At 47.6% G+C, this 19,348-nt stretch overlaps 1 protein-coding gene across 4 annotated transcripts in view; it reads left to right on the top strand.

Annotated features, from left to right (window-relative positions):
• The window catches only part of LOC144143419 (atlastin-1-like), an 89,602-nt gene that overhangs the window by 6,607 nt on the left and 63,647 nt on the right, over positions 1-19,348 (top strand). For 3 of the 4 annotated variants that reach the window (XM_077675179.1, XM_077675177.1, XM_077675178.1), the window contains exon 2: positions 17,453-17,783. The exons of the other annotated variant lie outside the window; for it this stretch is intronic. In XM_077675179.1, the coding sequence (XP_077531305.1) occupies positions 17,478-17,783 (306 nt within the window). In that variant the 5' untranslated portion in view covers positions 17,453-17,477. The remainder of the gene's footprint in view (positions 1-17,452; positions 17,784-19,348) is intronic. 4 annotated transcript variants of the gene reach the window in all.

The raw sequence follows: 19,348 nt of genomic DNA, 5'->3' as shown, positions 1-19,348 counted from the left end.
CGTCAACTACCCAACAAGAGCAATGGGAGATGCTGCTGTCCAGGCCCTCTCTACCTACCCAGCTTCAGTGGGTGGACAGAACACAGGCCGCGCGGACTGCATATGGACCCCACAGAAGAAGGAATCACTCCCCAGGGCTGCATTCTTGGCCCTTCAGAAATCTGAACAGAAGTATTTCTTCCTCGTCCTCCTCCTTCTGTGCCGCAAATCTCGTCGCCTCCGTCCGCGGCGCAGAGACGGAGAACTCAGATCGTCTAACACCGGGTTGGAGCGTTAATTTTATAAAAAGAGTTTCCACTCTTGGGCTACACCAATACAACCCAACCAAACACCGTTCATGCATCATGCATTGATTTAACCTTACCAAGAATATCTCTTTGAAGTAATAAATGGTGTGGTTAAGTGCATTTCACTTCTCTCTGGTTTTACTATTTGTAGAGCGATGTGAGTGAATTCAAGGGACGTCGTATGGGTAATCGTTATGGGTGCCGTTTACAGCTTTGCTTTCCAACCACATTCACGGGGTGGATTGGCGCGATTTTTTTTTTAACTCGTGATATGCGTGGTAATCCAATAGGAATTGACCGTGCACCGAGGGATTCTTCTTCTTTTTCCGCTTTCTTATGTATTACATAAAACAGTGCACGCGAAGTGCCATTTTCTGCCCATTTTCTCTATTCCAAGCTATAGAACGGAAAACACTGCATATATCTTTTGATTTATTGTACGTGCGCTATTAACCGCGTGGAATCCCATGAAACGCGTAAGCAATGGGTAAGCACGTGTGGACCGTTTTTTGCGGACAATATCCGGGTGGGTGCGTGTTCGTTGGACGCCGGTGGGGCGCTGCTTTCGCCTGCCTATCCGAGTAGTGATTTTGCGTTAAAAAACATATTTCAGAAGACCGCCCATTCCACAGAAGGTGGGCCCTTACGCCATCGTGAATCGGCAAGCACGGTGCAAAACGGACCGAGAGAAAGATGAAATAACAACGTTTGCAGGCCAAGCAGACGCATATACAGTAGAGAAATTCGGATTACATGCAGCGCAAGCCAGGGAACTGTCGTCAGAAATAACTAGAAAAAAAAACTAGCAATTACAAAATCGCCACGCAGAGTCGCTGAGCGTGGGCAGGTCGCTATCTTTAAAGCCGGCTGTGGTCCTGCCTAGCATGACGCACGCGCTTTCCGCCGAATGACGTTAATCCCCTTTATTGCGAGCAGCTAAAATCGTAGTCGGTACCAGGAACATATGGTGCTGGTTCGCAATGTTCACATGCGCTTTATCATATATCAAGCGGTTACTATGTTTGCGTTATCACTTTGTAAAACAAATACTGAGCTCTATGCTAGATGCCTGGGTAGAAACATCAAATTCCGTGGGCCTGCAATTGTTAGCCTCGGATTTCTGCTCACAACAACGACACAAAAGTTCGTGATTGATTGATTGATTGATTGATTGATTGATTGTAGGGTTTAACGCGCCGACGCAACGCAGGCGATGGGCCGCGCTGTAGTGGAGTTCTCCGGAATAATTTTGACCACCTAAGGATTTTTAACGTAAGCCGCAATCTCGCGCCCACGGGTGTTTTTGCTCTTCGCCTCCATCAGAAGAGCTGCCGCCGCGGCCGGGAATCGAACCCGCGATATCGTGCTCAGCAGCACAACACCTTAGCCACTGAGCCAGCGCGACGGGTAAAAAAGTTTCTCAGCGACGAGAGGCTAACAGCGTCAGTGTAAAACATGCAGCCGCAAATTCGTTGCAACCAACAAACATAGGCTTCTGCGCACGCCATATAATTATTCGCATTTTTTGAGTCAATGAAGCTGTGATTTGACCGTTCCATTAGTGGTATAGATATATTTCTGGCCTCATTGCTAACGTAATATATTTAGAAGATTTCTTGCACAGTTTCAAAGGGAAACTGCACTAGGTGACTGTCCTTTCCCCCTGTGGTGAACATTTGAAATGGTGGTATTGCCCACGAAAACGTCCTGCCTCCGCAACTGATTTTACTGCTGCTCTGTGATCACGAAGCTGGCCATTTATGCTGTGGTTTGTTTGGCCTACGTAGAATTTGCCACAAGATTGTCGTACCTTGTATACCAAGTAAACCTTGTATCTATGAACCGACCTGAGTGCTTTTTTGGGCAATATTGTTTGTTGCGGTTCTTGCTCCTAATGTTACAAATTCGCGACAATGGGCCTGCGCCGGAAAACCGACTTTGACACCACATCTTCCTCCCGGTTCCTTGAGGTGGCTTGGTGCGCATGCCGGACAGCCACAGGGCGCGTAATGCGGGAATAATCTTTCGCGCTGGCCGCAATGCCCTCACACTGCATCTCCTCTAGTACGTTCCTGGCAACGAAGACCAGCTGACCGGTGAGCGGCGTAAGTAACTGTGACTTGCGGTTTTCAAGTTACGCGCCACGCATTACGGCCAGCTACAGCAGCTTCGCGTTAAAATGAGAATGGGGAAGCAAGGGTAACTTCCACACGATGAATGCCATACTTTAAATCCTGCGCTGTTTCGTGACGCTACTCCACCGTGTCTGGCGTCGGTACAATAGGATTACTGCTCAGAACTCTAAATGCACTGGACACCATTTAGCTAAGGCATTTAGGTGCATTTTTGCACTTACATTGAGTAAGATACACCCAACTTGCCTTTGAGTTAACTACAGCAGGCTAATGACACTGGTTCGATGGTATATGGTGCGCGAAGAATATTTTAAGATAGCACGCGACAGCCTGTTCAACAAAACGGAACAAAAAGGCACCAACAAGCTGCTGCTACTCCTCACGCCGGCGAAGAGCATGCCATTAAAACATGCGGGACATGCAAATACCAGTTACGGGAACACTGCCCCCTTCTGCATTGAAATGGCGGAATATTTTGCGCGTGATATGCCCCTCATCGCTTCCACCACTTAACTTCGATGACGGCTAACTAGTTCTCCATATTTGTTGTAGGTATCAACAGATAAGATAAGGTACATTTGATTTTGTGTTCCTCTATAACACGATACGCATCATAAAGCCGTATCTGCGCTGGAGAATCAAATGGTTAGAATTGTCTTGTCCGTCCATTCCAGTTGTGGGAATGCGCTAAGTTTTGCCATTCGGAGGAATTAAATGAAATGGAGTTGCGAGAAGCTCTAATTTCCCATAATGGAATTGGAATTGAATGGGGACGCCCGTTCCGCAATACTGCTGCCGGCCTTTACCAGAAAAAGGCACTGCTTAGTTAGTGGTCCGGGGTACATGGGAATAGATGCCCAAAATCGAATTTTCTTTCATGGAATGCGTGAGGTACAGAAAAGCGTACAAAAACATGCGTGGTACCGATAATCGCGAGCGCAAGCCCGAGAGTGCGAGCTGCGAAGGGGAAACAGCAGCCCAGCGCGGTAATTCCGCGTAAGGGCGACAAATCGTAAAACGCTCCAGACGAGCCTTGTATCGAACGCCAAGTGGGCACAGAGCTTCATTCACCGTTGCTGTGGGTGACTTTGCGCCAGGCCTTAGTGGCGGCCATGGTGCAGCGAGAAAGCACGTGCGCCACCGATGAAGAGGGTAGAGCAGACCGAAATGTTGCTTGTCGTAACTGCCATTGCAGGAAGCGGGCATAGATTAAGCTTCGGCAGTGATCGGAGGAGAGCAGCAAGAAAGTTAGAAAGATAATTCAACGCCGGATCAACAGAAGGTGTTGGCCTTCATGGTCTGATAATGGCCCAAGCATTCCCGGAAATTTTTTAGATGCGACGCATCTCTTTCACTCGCCTTGTCCCTCCGGCGTCGTCCGGCGTAGTCCGCATCCCTCCCCCATTCTCCTCGCCGTGCCAGCTGCACGCTAGCGCCGTTCTCACCGCAGCGCCATCTGCGTGTTAGCGCTCGCCAGCGCTCGCTCCGTCGCCGTGCCAGCTGTGCGTGGGTGCGGGTTAGCGCGCAGCTTGCGCTCGGTTAACACATGCGCATGCGCAGCTATGCGCTGATCTCTCTCATTCCGCTGCATATAAACGCGGTAACTACGCCGCTCCGCGCAGTCGTTCCGCCGCCGCACCGCCGATGACATCCTCCGATGACCATGTGCACCGATGATTTAAATGGAGACTAACAGGCCTGCTATCGCGATAGTCGGCGCAACAGTAACAAGCACCGGCCACCCCGATAAAACTTGCACCATCTTCCCGCGAGGGGAACCATGGGGTAGATGTGACGCACCGGGGATGAACATGCTGCGTAAAATATGGACACACAACAACAATGGACACGCTAACATAACGGAAACGCAACGGAAACCCCTGATGCGTCCCATGGTTCCCCTCGCGGGAAGATGGTGTAAATTTTCTCGTCGGTTTGGCTTTTAGATGTTGCTGCAAATGCATGTTCTTCTCAAGAAAATATCACTTCTGGTGAGTAGTTGCACAGGGACATATAATATGTATGTGCCACATCAGTCAGGCAAGGCTATTTATATACGTGTCTGTTTTTATAAGGTGGGACTGTGTACTTTTGCTCGACTTGCTACGTAACAGCAGGCTTCTGTTTGAATGAGCGAAGTTCCGCAATAGAAGCATTTTAACTTCTAAAAGCCCGACAAGACACTCAATAGATTTTCTCGTTCGATATTAGTATGCTTGAAGTAAACTGGATATTGATTTGTCGGCAATCGATGGTGGGCAGAGACAATTGGTAGGACTCCCGTAAGAAGTTAAGGGAAGCGAAGTCACTTGTCTACATACAGAAAAATCTAAACAAAGTGGGAGGCTTCTATGGGGAACTAAGCAATGGGCCCGCGGAAACTACTTCCGGTTTACTTGGCAAAGGAAAAGAAATATTCTAGTCAGACGACAAGAAGGCGACGATGCTATCGTCATCAAGTCCAATGTTGACCTTACAGCGCTTGCCCAACTGATGCTAAGACCTTGCATACTTACAAGCTATGTACAGCACACCGAATGGTTTGCGACTGCACCTAGGAAACGAGTATCTGTCTGGTTTAAACATTTGTCACCTAAATGCTCAGTCCGCTAAAAACAAACATGTAATTTTGGAAGTGTTTTTTAGTAACTTTAGAATCAAATTTGATCTGATAATGCTATCAGAAACATGGTTCACAGATGAAAATGTTTTAAAATGCCCCACTACAATGCTTTCTATTTAAATCGCCTATCTCGCCGAGGAGGTGGAGTGTGTGTCTTAGTGAAAAATACGTAACAGTGTGAATTTCTACATGACTTTTGATCTGTAAACAGTGATCTTAAAATACTAACCTTGAAACTTTGCAATATTGCCATTTCACTAGTATACTGCCCTCCCAATGGAAACAGTTATACCTTCCTTGATTACCTAGACTTTTCTCCTGTAGCCCAATACAAACAAACTTCCGGTAGTCTGGGGTGGGGATTACAATATAGACCTCACTAAAACACCTGCTAGTATTGAGCTCATTTGGTTGTATGAAAGTTTCCGTCTGAGTAACGTTATCGATTTGCCATCAAGAGTAGCAAGTAGCTCTTTAACGCTTAATGATTTTTTTTCTCGTCAGCACCAATATTAAGAATAACAAGGCAGGAGTACGAGCTCGTGACTTGTGCGACCATCTTTTCATATATTTTGCCCTCCGGCACCACCGAAAACGACCTAAACCTAGCATCTTAGTTCTCAGTTTTAGTACTAACTTGCTGCGTTTTTGTGACGAACTTTTGGGCACACCTTGCACAGAAGTATTCGATAACAACGATGCAAATGGAGCATTTAATGCTGTTCTTAACCAGTGTAAATCAATTTACAACAAAAGTTTTTCATTTAAACTACTCAAACAGCCTAAAAAATCGTAAATCCATGGATTAAGCAAGAATTACTTAAAAGAAATAAACGAAAAACACAATGTCCAAGAAAAGTATTTCCCAGAGGGACCCCGACTTACTGAGAGAATTTAAAGCATTTCTATTCGTCTCAATAGGGAAATATACGATGCCAAAAGAAGATATTTTCGTAGCGTCTTCACAGAATCGTCAAAAAAAACACAGCCGTCATTTGGAAAAAATATTACCTGTGTTATTGGCACCCAAAAGACCACTAGTCCAATTACGGACCTCACAATTAATGGCAATAATGTTGGGGTACCGAGCTATATAATGTCTCTATAAGTGCCTCGTAAATTTGCACCCACATTCTCTCATGGGGGACTAGCAAAATACTTGGAAACAACTTGCGCTTGCACCATATATTAAGCCCTGTTTCGGAGTCTGAAGTGTTCGCGACTCTTATGCACATGAAATATAGTCATTGCGCTGATGTTTTCGATTTTAAGATTTGCCCAGAGAAATTTGTTGCTGATGTTATAACACTTCCACTAACCCATGTATTTAAACTCTGTATTGTCGATAATGCTTCCCAAATAAGTTACAAACAGCTAAAGTGACTGTCATACACAAAACGTGAGACCGCAGCGCACTATCCAATTACAGGATAATTTCTACATTGCCCTTTTTGCCTAAAGCACTTGAAAAACTCATCCACAGACATTTTACAGCTTTCACCGATCAACACAATTTATTAAACAAATCTCAATATGTGTTCCAAAGAGGTTGTTCCACCGAAATGGCTCTTTTAGATCAAAAAGAATTTATACTGTAGAATATCGAACAGGAAACATTTGTACTGGAAACCTTTATCGACTTCTCAGAAACGTTTGATTTACTTCACCGAACATTGCTGCAACAGAAATTACAATATCACTAATCCGTGCGACGGCACTTGAAATAATGAAAAAATATTACGCTCACCGTGACCAATATGTATCAATCAATAACGGTGCATCTTTAACTGAACCGGCACAGTATGGGATCCCCCAGAGAAGCATACTAGGCCCTTATCTATTAACAAACATATTAGATGCGACTGCATCTCATTTACTCGCTTTGTCATTGCATCTGGCGTCGGCGTTGTTGTCGGCGTCCGCCCCTCCCCCATTCTCCTCGTCGCGTGAGCTGCGCTCTCCGCCGCTCACCCCCTGTCCTCTCCGATAGCGAACACTCTCTCGCGAGGGGCATTGGATTGGATTCGAATGGATTGGCTTGGATTGGACTAGATTGGATTTGGATTGGATTGGATTAATGTGGCAGATCACCGATCACCAGCTTGCTGCGGCGCGAACAGCGGCGGCGATGTCTTGCGGGAAAGCCGACTCGGAGGTGGCAGCATAAAGGCAGGATTCACGAACGGCGCTTCTACCGCACTCGGCTTCTCCGTTCTTGTCAAGAGTCGCACCGATGACTGACCCATTCGGCCGAGGCAGTTTTAGGCAGCCCATGGCTAGTGAGGCGTCCACCAATCACCAAAATCTCTTCGGAAGGCGACCACGGGCATATCTTGCGTCCCTGGCAGTCCCGGTGCCAGTCCGAGCAAGGCACTGACTGCGATGAATAGGCTTGAAGCACGTCGAGAGGGCCTACCGTCGATGGGGGTGTTTCCCTGCTGGCGTGATCAGATGCAGCGATGGCGTAGGAGGTAGAACACCCGCCTCGCGTGCAGAAGGACCGTGGTTCGAATCCCGGTGCCGGACAATTCCCACCTTTAAAAAAAAAATCCGCGTATTGATGTAATTGCACAAAGGGGCCTGGGGTGCGGCCTGACCCCGGCGACCATTGCCGGCCGATCAGCTTACTGTCAGTCGTCTACAAGGTATTTACCAAGGTAATCGCTAACCGAATCTCTGCAACCTTAGATTTCAGTAAACCTAAAGAACAAGCAGGGTTCCGTAAAGGTTATTCAACAATGGACCATATTCACACGATCAATCAGGTGATAGAGCAGTGCGCTGCGTATACTGAACCCCTATATATATCCTTCATAGATTATGAGAAAGCATTTGACTCTGTCGAAACCCTAGCAGTCATTCAGGCATTACGGAACCAGGGGGTAGATGAGCGTTATGTAAGAATACTAGAGGATATCTACAGTGGGTCTACAGCTACCATCATCCTCCATAGGGAGAGCAGTAAAATACCTATAAGGAAGTGTGTCAGACAAGGAGACACAATCTCTCCAATGTTATTCACAGCATGCTTACAAGAAGTATTCAGAACGTTGGATTGGGAACAGGTGGGAGTAAGGGTTAATGGAGAATACCTCAGTAACCTCAGACTTGCTGACGACGTTGCCTTGCTAAGTACCTCGGGGGACGAATTGCAAAGCATGCTTTCCGGACTGGGCGAACAGAGTAGAACCGTGGGCCTCAACATCAATATGCAAAAAACTAAAGTAATGATAAATAAACTCGGGACAGCACAGCAGTTTGAGATAGGTGGCGAGGCAGTGGAAGCGGTAAGCGAATATATCTACTTAGGCCAAGTTGTTACCCCAGATCCCAACCATGAGGCAGAGATAATTGGATCAGAATGGGGTGGGGTGCATATGGCAGACATTCTCAGATAATGAATAGCAGCCTACTATTGTCGCTGAAGAAGAAAGTGTATGACAGCTTTATCTTACCGGTACTCACCTAGGGGGCAGAAACTTGGAGGCTCACTAAGAGGGCTCAACTTAAATTGAGAACGACTCAGCGGGCAATGGAGCGGAAAATGACAGGTGTAACATTAAGGGACAAGAAGAGAGCGGAGTGGGTCAGGGAGCAAACTGGCGTTAAAGACATGTTAGTAGAAATTAAAAAGAAGAAATGGACGTGGGCAGGGCATATAATGCGAAGGCAAGATAACCGCTGGTCATTAAGGGTAACAGAGTGGATCCCTAGAGAAGGCAAGCGTTGTAGGGGGCGGCAGAAAGTTAGATGGGTAGATGAGATCAAGAAGTTTGCGGGGATAAATTGGTCACAGTTGGCACAGGACCGAGGTAATTGGAGAATAATGGGAGAGGCCTTTGCCCTGCAGTGGGCGTAGATAGGGTGGTGATGATGATGGATTAATGTGGATTGTGTTGGTTTGTGTTGCGTCATAGCCGCGGCAGACGCACTGGTGCCGGCGCGTCCCCTCACCGTTATGCGCGCTATAAAACACGGTGCCTGCGCCGCTCCGCTCCATCGTTCCAGCGCCGTTCCTCCGCTGTCCAACGCTGCAACGTGAACCCCCTATGCGTCGCATCTACACAGCGGTTCCCGCGAGGGGATGTGGGAGATTTTTTAATGATATGGTGCGAATCAATTAGTAAAATTTGTTATCTACGCAGACGACATCAGGGTATTTCTCACTGATAGTGATTGCAAAAAGCTGTTTGAGTGAGGCAACAAAATTCTAATAAGTAGCTGGGTGGTCCTCAGTAAATGGCCTAAGTATTAATACAGACCAAACAAAAGCGGCAATATTTAAAGCAAAAGGCAAGGGCATAGACATAGTAGCAGACAGGCTGAAAACACTAGGTATAATCTTCTTTGTACATATGCTAGGGGATTTCCAGATTGATCATGTAATGACAAAGCTAGCCCTAACCATTAGCATATTCTATCAAACTCGGGACTTCCTTTTTACAGAGACCAGCTTTAATAAATAATTCATTGTTCTTGCCTCACATATGCTATTGCTTCCACGTATGAGGCACCACAACCCTTTCAAATGCTGGCAAGCGTGCACGTCTTCAGAATAAAAATGTTCGCATAAATTCAAATTCCCCTTTCTACACTTCAGCTGGTCCTCTCCTTTAAAAATTAACCCGATTAGTAGAGAGTTTTTATGATTACCGCTAAACATGGCTTTAACATGTGAGGCAAAGCGTAGCGAGAAATTATTTGCTAATTTTGCGCAAATAATTTTCAGTATACCTTGTACAACACTCTACATACTAAACATTGGACAGTGCGCGTTTACAGAACCAACTATGGTAATGAAATATTGTCATACACTGTCCCCGAAATTCACAATCAGTTTATTGTACGTGGAATTGACTTCCATTCGTTAAAGATTCTTGAGCTTTTACGGATGTACCTGTAGTAAATAATGCTCTTTCATTACTTTTATTTCTTATTTATTTTTTTAACCCGAAGAGCGCCAGTTCTGGGTATGTATGCAAGCAATGTTCCGCAATAAAATGTGTGCACTTGTGCCCTCTCATTTCTGTTGTTTCACCACAATTGTGGTAACAGCATATTTTGTATTTTCCGGCTTTCTGCAGGAAAACGTTGCTTTATTGAAATTCCACTGTATTAATTACACGCTAATCCTCTCGGATGTACACTGTCAGGCGCCCCCTACTGACCATGCACCCGTACGGGGTGAGAGCTGGTCAAGCTGTCCACAGCAGCTTTTTCTCTTCTCTCACCCCCTCATATCATATAAAGAACATGAAATAAACTTCCATTCTAATCTATTATAATCCGTAGGCACGAGTACAACTATTTCTTGGATATGAACAATTCCCTCGGAAGTGCCTTTTCTACTGTACTGTAAGGGATAAACCCTTTATGTATTCAGCATTTTGTTTGTGCTGGCCTGTTTGCCAGGTTCTCATAGCTCGTATGGGGTATTCTTGTGCATTACTTAATCTAAAGCTTCACTGTGCTGCTATTCTTCTTAGTTGCTGATAATATGCTCACAATGCAAAGCGAGACGGCTGTTTTACTATCTCACGTTCCGTAAGCAACAATCAATATGTTTACATTGACGAGGTGCCTCTTCTTCAATGGCTTACCAAGATTGTGAACAGACGACGGGCTGGTGATACCGCCCACCTCCTGTAAGCAGGACTGGTAATCGTGTTTCAAAATTTCAACCGCATAGTTGGCTTTGTGGCTTAGGCATTGCGCTGCTAAGACGACGAACGCTGGTGCGATATCTGCCGTGGTTGTCGTGTGCTGATGATACGAAAAGCGCAAGTCTCGTGTGTGTAGCTTTCGGTGCACGTTAAAGAATCTCAGGCTTTCTAAATTCTTGAGCTTCTTAACAATACGGCATTCCTTATTGCGCATGTGCAGCTTCTGCGCATAAAACACCAAAAACTAACGTCAAGTTTGACTTACGTTTTATTCAGTAACATGACTTCTTGCTCTGAAGCATGCAGTTAAGCGGTAGAGGAGATATTATCACGTGACAACGCAGAGATAGGTCGTCAGGAAGAAGGTGTATTTACTAAAGACACCATAGCTACCGGCACAGAGGTGGGTTGATCGCGTAAACCAAGTCCAGCAGGTGGTCAGGAAGAAGGTGTATTTACAAGAGACAGCGTAGTCACCGCCGCCAAGGCGGGTTTATGGCGCGAACGCAGTCCAGCGGGAACCCGGACTTCTCTACCTTTTCTTCATTCCGTTGGTCATCGATCACTGTTTTTCGACCGGAGCACATACCCAGATAGGGAGAGATTGGCCACATGAATATGCGGTTATGCCCCATGTAAATTTCTCGGAAAGTCTGTGACACAACTCCCCCGCCGCAGAAGCACCGTCCCGCTGCCTGTTACGAAGTAGGAACAGTAGTAGGTAGATCCCGTCGGGGGTACGGCTTGAGGCGGCTCACGTGAACGAGCTGAGGTGCTGAATGCCCAGACGAGGTCAGAGGCAACACAGGCACAATTTCATAGGTGACGGGAGTGACGGCACGCTCGACGTGGTAGAAGCCAGTGAAGGGGGACATGAGCTTATCAGACGGTCCATCTCGGCGAGAAGGGGTCCACCAAAGAACCAAGGAGCCAGGGGCAAAGTGTGCAGGGCGGTGGCGCTCGTCGTATACAGACTTCTGGGATGCTTGTGATGTCAAGATTCGTTCGCGGGCAACCTGGCGCGTCAGTACAGCGTGGGCGATGACGTCTCTAGCATATGGAGTGGTTGGATCAATTGAAGTCGGTAGCGTGCCGTCGAACTGTAAAGTAGGCTCACGGCCAAAGAGAAGTAAGAAAGGAGAATATCCAGCAGTGTCGTGGCGCGAGGAATTATATGCAAATGTGGCATAAGGTAGTGTAACGTCCCAATCTTGTTGGTCTTTGTAGACGTACATTGCAAGCATGTCCGTGAGCGCTTTGTGGAGCTGCTTGGTAAGGCAATTTGTTTGAGGATGGTATGCAGTCATCAGTTTGTGTTTGTTTCACAAGAGCGAAGAAGGTCCTCGACAACCTGTGACAACCTGTGACAACCTGCGCCAGTTTCTCACGGTTTGTGAGAAACTGGCGCGGACCATCATGACGCAGGATGGCACCCTCCAGGAGGAAATCGGCGACATCTGTAGCACAACTCGTGGGGAACGCACGGGTGATAGCGTAGCGGCTACCATAGTCTGTGGCTACCGCAATCCAACGATTCCCGGAGGAGGACAGCGCAAAGGGGCCTAAAATGTCTAAGCCAGCACGATAAAATGGTTCTGTGGGAATGTCCAAAGGTTGCAACTGGCCGGCGGGACGTAATGGGGGCGTTTTTCGACGTTGGTAAGTGTCACATGCCGCGACATAGCGCCGCACAGTCCGGTAGATCCCTGGCCAGTATAATCGCCGGCGGACGCGGTCGTTAGTGCGAGTGGGGCCGAGGTGGCCAGCCATTGGCACGTCGTGAAGCTGGCGGAGGACATCCGGGCGAATTTGCTCGGGTATCGCCAGAACCAGGCCAGGTCCATCAGCGCGGAAGTACCGGTGGTATAGGATACCATCCCGCAGCATGAACGCGTTCAGAGATGGGTTCGCTGGCTCTGAGTGGAGACCATCGATAATAGGCCGAAACATCGGATCACGCCGCTAGTTGTCATCGATGTCTTTGAAGTCCGACAACGAAAATACACGAATATCCGTGTCGGGCTCACCAGAGGGAGGTTCTTCGACGGGATGACGAGATAAACAGTCGGCATCTCTGTGGAGTTTACCCGACTTGCAGACAACCGAATATCATACTCTTGGAGGTATAGAGACCAGCGAGCCAGCCGACCTGTGGGACCTTTCTGAGAAGAAAGCCAGCATCAGGCGTTGTGGTCGGTTACAACGGTAAACTGCCTGCCGTACAGATATGGCTTAACTTTACCGACGGACCACACCACAGCAAGGCATTCATACTCGGTTATAGCGTAATTGCGCTCGGATAAGGACAAAAGACGGCTTGCGTAAGCTATCACCCAGTCGAGGTCTGCCCTGTGTTTGGGCGAGCAACTCTCCTATTCCATGGCCGCTGGCGCCTGTGCGGACTTCCGTCGGGGCAAAGCTCTTAAAGTGAGCCAGGATTGGCGGGTTCGATAGGTGGCCGATGAGCGCGAAAAAAGTGGACGCTTGCGCTTGGCCCCAAGAGAACGCTGCATCTTTCTTAAGAAGATCAGTGAGGGGCTCGAGGGATGGCAGCAAAATTGTTGACAAAACAGCGGAAGTACGACCAAGGCTCTATAAAGCTACGCACGTCGTGCACTGAACCAGAAATGGGGAAGTCTTTGACGGCGCGTATCTTCTCGTGATCGGGTTTAACACCGGTGCAGTCGACTAGGTGACGGAGAATCTTGATCTGGCGGCATCCGAAATGGCATTTTTTGAGTTCAGTGGCAGGTAGGCTCTGCGAAAAACACCCATAATGCCGAAGACAGGTTGCAGGTGAGTCTCAAATGTGGGTGAATGGGCAACGACGTCGTCCAGGTAACAAAGACAAGTTGTCCACCTGAATCCGCGAAGAAGAGAGTCCATCATCCCTTCGAATGTGGCAGGCGCGTTACAGAGTCCGAATGGCATGACTTTGAATTGGAACAAACCGTCAGGTGTTACGAAAGTGGTTTTTTCTCCATCTTTTTCGTCAACAGCTATTTTCCAGTATCCGGACCGCAAATCAATGGATGAAAAGTAGGAGGCACCATGTAGGCAGTCGAGGGCGTCATGAATTCGAGGAAAATGGTATACACCTTTCTTGGTAATTTTGTTCAAGAGACTGTAGTCAACACAAAAGCGCCATCACCCATCCTTCTTTTTTACCAAAACAATCGGTGATGCCCATGGGATAGAGGAGGGTTCAATAACATCTCTTTTGAGCATTTTGTCGACTTACCGCTGAATGAAACCTCGCTCGGTGTGAGACACTCGATATGCGCTTCGGCGTATGGAACTGGCATAGCCGGTATTCATGTTATGCGTCACAACGGACGTCTGACCTAAGGGACGGCCGTCGAAGTAAAAAATGTCGCGATGGCTGGCAAGAAGACAGTGAAGCTCATAAGCTTGGTGCGCTGGAAGTTCCGGGAAAATGATTGTCACAAACGCCTGTGATTTTGCAACTTGGGGTAGTTTGCTTTGTCAAATGGGGCTGTGTCAAGAGCCATGGCAGAAGTCTCGCAGTTATCCAATGGTGTAAGCAGGGCAAGCGCTATTCTTTGAGGAAAGACTTCTGTCGAAAGTCCGAAATTTAGTAACGGCAGTGTGATCCCATTCTGGGCAACCGTTACGAACAAAAACGGGAGAGCCACGTAGCGGTCGAGCAACACGTCTGTAACAGGTGAAACGATGTAATCACCATCCGGCACGGCCGGAGCCGAGGTCAGCGGAAAGTAGGTCACTGCCTTTGGGGCCAGGCGAATGTGCTCAGTGGAACGAAGCTGTGGCTGAGGTTCGACATCAGTAGCAAGGGGAATCTGTAGCTCGAGCCAAAGAGCACTCGAGGCGCAATCGATTAAGGCTGCGTGGTCCGCGAGAAATTCCAGGCCGATAATAACTTCATCAGGGTACGCGTCCATTACAGCAAACGTAACAGAGATTACGTGGCCAGCCAGTCCAACACGCGCTGTGCACATTTCGGCTACGGAAGTCATCCCACCATCGGCGACCCTTAAAACACGGGACAGGGCAGGCGTGAGGACTTTCCGTACGCGACGGCCAAGGGATGAGCTCATGATGGACAACTGCGCACCTGTATCGACTAAAGCAGTTACCGGTACACCATCGGCGTGAAGGGCTAATAAATTGTGCTTTCCAGAACGAGGAGTTAAAGGATTTTCGGGCCAGTTCGAAAATGCAGCAATACCTCCGGTAGCTGCAGTGCCTAATTTTCCTCGGAGTATCGAACGGCACGGTAAGGCATCGTGGACGAGCGGCGAGGTTGCGGCGATCAGGACGGGTGACGTTGCGGCAAGGGTGAGCGGTTGAACTGGATGTGCACAGGGTCTGCATTCCAGTTTTGGGTATGCGAGCTTGGGGGAGTACGGCGCTGCGCATCGGGAATGTAGCCGTACGAGAAAGACCGAGAGCCGTAATGATGTGACGCATTGGGATGGGCCGGAATCCAGTGGTTCCCACAGCAACGAGTGATCTGGCCAATACGGGAGCAGTAAAAGCAAATTTGTCTGTCGTCAGGCGTTCGCAATTTAGCAGGTTTGTGGTGGCTGTTACCAAAAGGGCTAGAGGGCTTATGTGCGTTGTCGGTCGAAATTGTTTGGTAAAAGGAGGATGGGGATGTCCGAAACCACAGATTTGATGAAGGCCCATGCTTGCCATTTCATCGCAAATGACGGCCTGGATTATACAGATCGTAAGGAGCTAGCAGCGATCATCTCCACATGGCAGTGGGGGGGGTCGGGACCATAGCTTCTATTTCGCGACGTACGATTCTGGTGATATCCGCAGACGGGGCGACAGGGTCCAGCTTATATGGAAGCGGAGCGGGTCGATGGAAGTCATCGCAGGGGGACGTCGTAGCAGTGTGCGGTAGCCGGGCAAATTGGTGAGCTATACGGCGTCCTTTGGCCTGCTCAAATCGCCGACACTTCTTGATGATGGAATCAACGCTGGCGCAATACTTACAAATGAGCAGGTGAAAGGCGTCGTCGGTGATGCCCTTGAGGATGTGGCCAACCTTGTTGATTTCCGACATTCCTGTTTCAGCTTTGGCGCATAGGGCCAAAACATCGTGGATGTAGGTGACGTAACATTCAGTGGATGTTTGAGCATGTGTTGAGAGCTCTTGCTTTGCACACAAGCTCGCGGCCAACGGGCTTCCCGAACACCTTTCGAAGCCCTTCTTTGAAAACATCCCAACTGGTTAGTCTCGCTTCATTCGTTTCAAACCATTTCTCAGCCGTTTGCTTGAAACAAAAAGCAGCATTGGTGAGCTTGAGCGTGTCGTCCCATCTCGTGTGAGCTCTCCACGTTCGAACATGCGGAGCCAATCTTCTACATCAGTGTCGTCCACCCCAGTGAAGTCGCCGGGGCTCCGAGGGTTGGACACAACGATGAACGGTGAAGGAAATGTATTTATTGATTTATTACAAAACAACCCTAAAGGCCCTCTGGCGGAGGGTATTACACAGGGTATACATCTAAACGCAATAGTGAAACCATAAATCAAAATTTCATTAAAACAAAACACAAGAACAAAAAGAGCAAAGGAAAAGGACAGTGCATCGCGTAATAAAAGGAACATTCGCAGAGGAAGGGGAAAAAAGTTGTTCTGGGAGCACCGTATCAAAATTGATACTTCACAGCACGTGTTCTAGCATGCGGAAAAAAATTCATTGCTCAATTCAATCCGGGCTCATTGGTAGGCATAGCGTCGCCGTGAGCGTGGCGCCCACTCCGAAGTTCCATGTAGGTATGAAGCCTCGCTGGCCAGAGGTACAGGACACAGGAAATCCAGCCCCTCACCAAAGAAGTCACGTGACGACGCAGAGATAGGTTGTCAGGAAGGAGGTGTATTTACAAAAGACACCGTAGTCACTGGCACTCTGAAGGGTTGATGGCGCATACCCAGTGGAGTGAGAACTCGGACTTCGTCTACCTTCTCTTCATTCCGTTGGTCATCGACAAGCGTCTTTTGACCGGAGCACATACCCAGAGAGGGAGAGATTGGCCACATGAATATGTGGTTATGCCCCGTGTAAGTTTCTCGGGAAGCTGGCCGAGGCTGTGATAATATTCATGGATCTAAATACAGTGCTTATGCCCGTAATCACGTGCAGCGCATCCTATCATACGAACCATCCGCGCTTGCAGGTATAAAAAACTGAAACCTGAATCGAGGCGTTCGCTTTTACGCCAGCTACGTGGTATGTCACAGTCTAATTAGCAGCTAGGACAAATAGAATTACCCTCTCATTTGACTTTTTATATGATCTTGCATTCTAGCTTGCGCCTGAGCGGCAGCACCACTTCACACATAGAGGTGGCTGGAGGGGTCATTATGTGGGTTGCAACTCTATTTGTCGTACTGGCAACCTATCGCCAACTGAAAAAAGCGTGAACACCGGGATTGCACCATAAGAAAACAAAGACAGGCATAAAGAACTAAGCCATCACTATTGAAAATGTAGGGCGTTTGCAGCAACGTCATCAGAACAAACTCAACAGCTGTATCTTTACCTGTATTTTGTTTTATTTTCTTAGACAGACTGCGTAGTTATCTAAACATTCTTTCTTAGGTTCTGAACGTTCCAATTTCCACAAATAAAGCGGCAAACCGTCCCCCTGCCCTCCTTAGAAATCTCGACGACTTGCTTTGCTTTCTGTGTTGACTGCACTAACCCTTATTATAGTGTAACCCTAAAAGTTCCTGTATTTGTGCAGGTTCACTTCAGGGCAGCTTGCTGCGATGGCGCGACCGGTGCAAATTGTCAGACCCAAGAAAGGCAGCGGCATCTGGATAGACATGGCGGCCGCGAGAAAGATCCTATTGGAAAGAAACATCAGAAATAAGCCCGTCGTGGTGATCTCGGTGGCTGGTGAATCCCGCTCTGGCAAATCTTATCTGATGAATTGGATCGTGTTGTACTTGCGGGAGCACTGCCAGGAGCCGAATCTGCTAAACGACCGAAGTGCACCTGTACAGGACTTTTCATGCTTGGGAGGCAGCGAGCGGCAGACAACGGGCATTTGGATGTGGAACGAAGTGTTTGTGGTAAGGAATTTTGAATAACGATATTATTCCTTTTGCTACTTCAACACTAAACATTTATTCTTTCGATCTGTCTCTGTCTTTCTGTCACTCCTTCGATTCAGCCTTCCGGCCACAAGTTGAGGAAATGCTGCAATGACAGGTTAATGCAGGCAAACAATTCCGAACCAACAAATCTGCTACAATACTTCATACTTCTCAGCATTGCGCAACAAAATTAAAACATTTGGCATATCTGAGGCAGAACACAAAATACATACGGGGTACTCGCAGTATCATTTCAAATAAAAATGGTTGGATGCTTAAAATTCGCGATACCAGACAAAATCAGTTCCTCAAAACAATATTTTACCCAAAATAATAGCAAAAAAGGGTGAGCCCTGGAGCCTGGAACTTACTTTGGCAATTCTAATCCAAGAGCATTGAGAAGTTACTAATGCGTGACGAATGGAACGTGGGAAAATGTATTTGGCGTAAGAAAACCTTTACCGGGCTAATTGTGAGAAGACCCAGGCCTGAGGCAAGTGGGTGAGAGGTTGGCAGGGAGAGATAAGAGCCATTTACGCAGGAGGAGCAGTAGAAAACTATTGCCTTTTGGCGACATTAGCCGGGAAGTGCGCAGATACGGGGCCATTTTTTCTGATCCAGACAGGGCGCAATTCTTCGTCGCTATTACGGGGCCTAAAGTGACACTTTCAAATATCCCCTTGGTAGTGTCTTTGTAAACGTTTCATTCGTGTTGGCGAGTAACAAGGATTTTCCATAAGCACGAATTTTTTGTGTGCTTACATGATAAACCTCAAATCAATACCTATACGTATTGTTAAAGTTCCCTCCTTCGGTGGCATTTGAAGCGTGGACATTTTGGGTGCAGGTTCTGCTGTGGCAACAAGGGCGACACCGTCAATGCCACCAACGCAAACGTTAACGCTGGACTAGACACATGTCTTCATTCTGAGAAGAGGAAGTTCTCTTGGGTGTGCTTCACGACAGTTCTGCATGGGCTACCTATACGGGAAAATTTTTAGTCCGGCTGTCTGTCACTGGATGCGGGCTCCCGTCTATGGATGTCTGAGTGACAGCGCTTGATTGCGAAGTAATGAGGAATGAATTTAGAAGTCTGTTTCAGAACATCACATTTCTAAACTACCAGAACTGATTTTATGCCTTCTGCATGCCGACGCTGTTGAGAACAATGAAAAGATAGGTACTTTTTATGAAGGGCATAAATACGAAACGGACAGTAACAGCGTTATTTAGTTAAAAATTCACTAGGGGTTAAACTTTACAGTGACGCCTAAAATTAGCCTGCAAAAACGGCCCGAGAAAAGTCACCTAAAAGTGATAATAAAACAACGGATGACGTCTGAAGCCGTTCCGCGCCAAACAGAAGCAAAATGTATGAAACAAATGTGGGCCAGCACTGCGAATGCGGTAAAAAGTAATTCAATTGACCAAACCTCAGTCACATTCATCACGGGAAGCGCAAGAGAGGAGGGGATGAGTCCGTAGTTGGCGAAGGGGAGGGAGCAGCAAGTGTTACTCAGCAAGGGTGACGGCAGTCTACC

Source organism: Haemaphysalis longicornis, unplaced genomic scaffold (genome assembly GCF_048455015.1).
Source record: "Haemaphysalis longicornis isolate Haplotype H1 unplaced genomic scaffold, Haemaphysalis longicornis Haplotype H1 scaffold_6, whole genome shotgun sequence".
NCBI classification, from domain to species: Eukaryota; Metazoa; Arthropoda; class Arachnida; order Ixodida; family Ixodidae; genus Haemaphysalis; species Haemaphysalis longicornis.
Note: the sequence above shows the minus strand (reverse complement) of the source record. Positions and strands in the feature narration are given on the sequence as shown.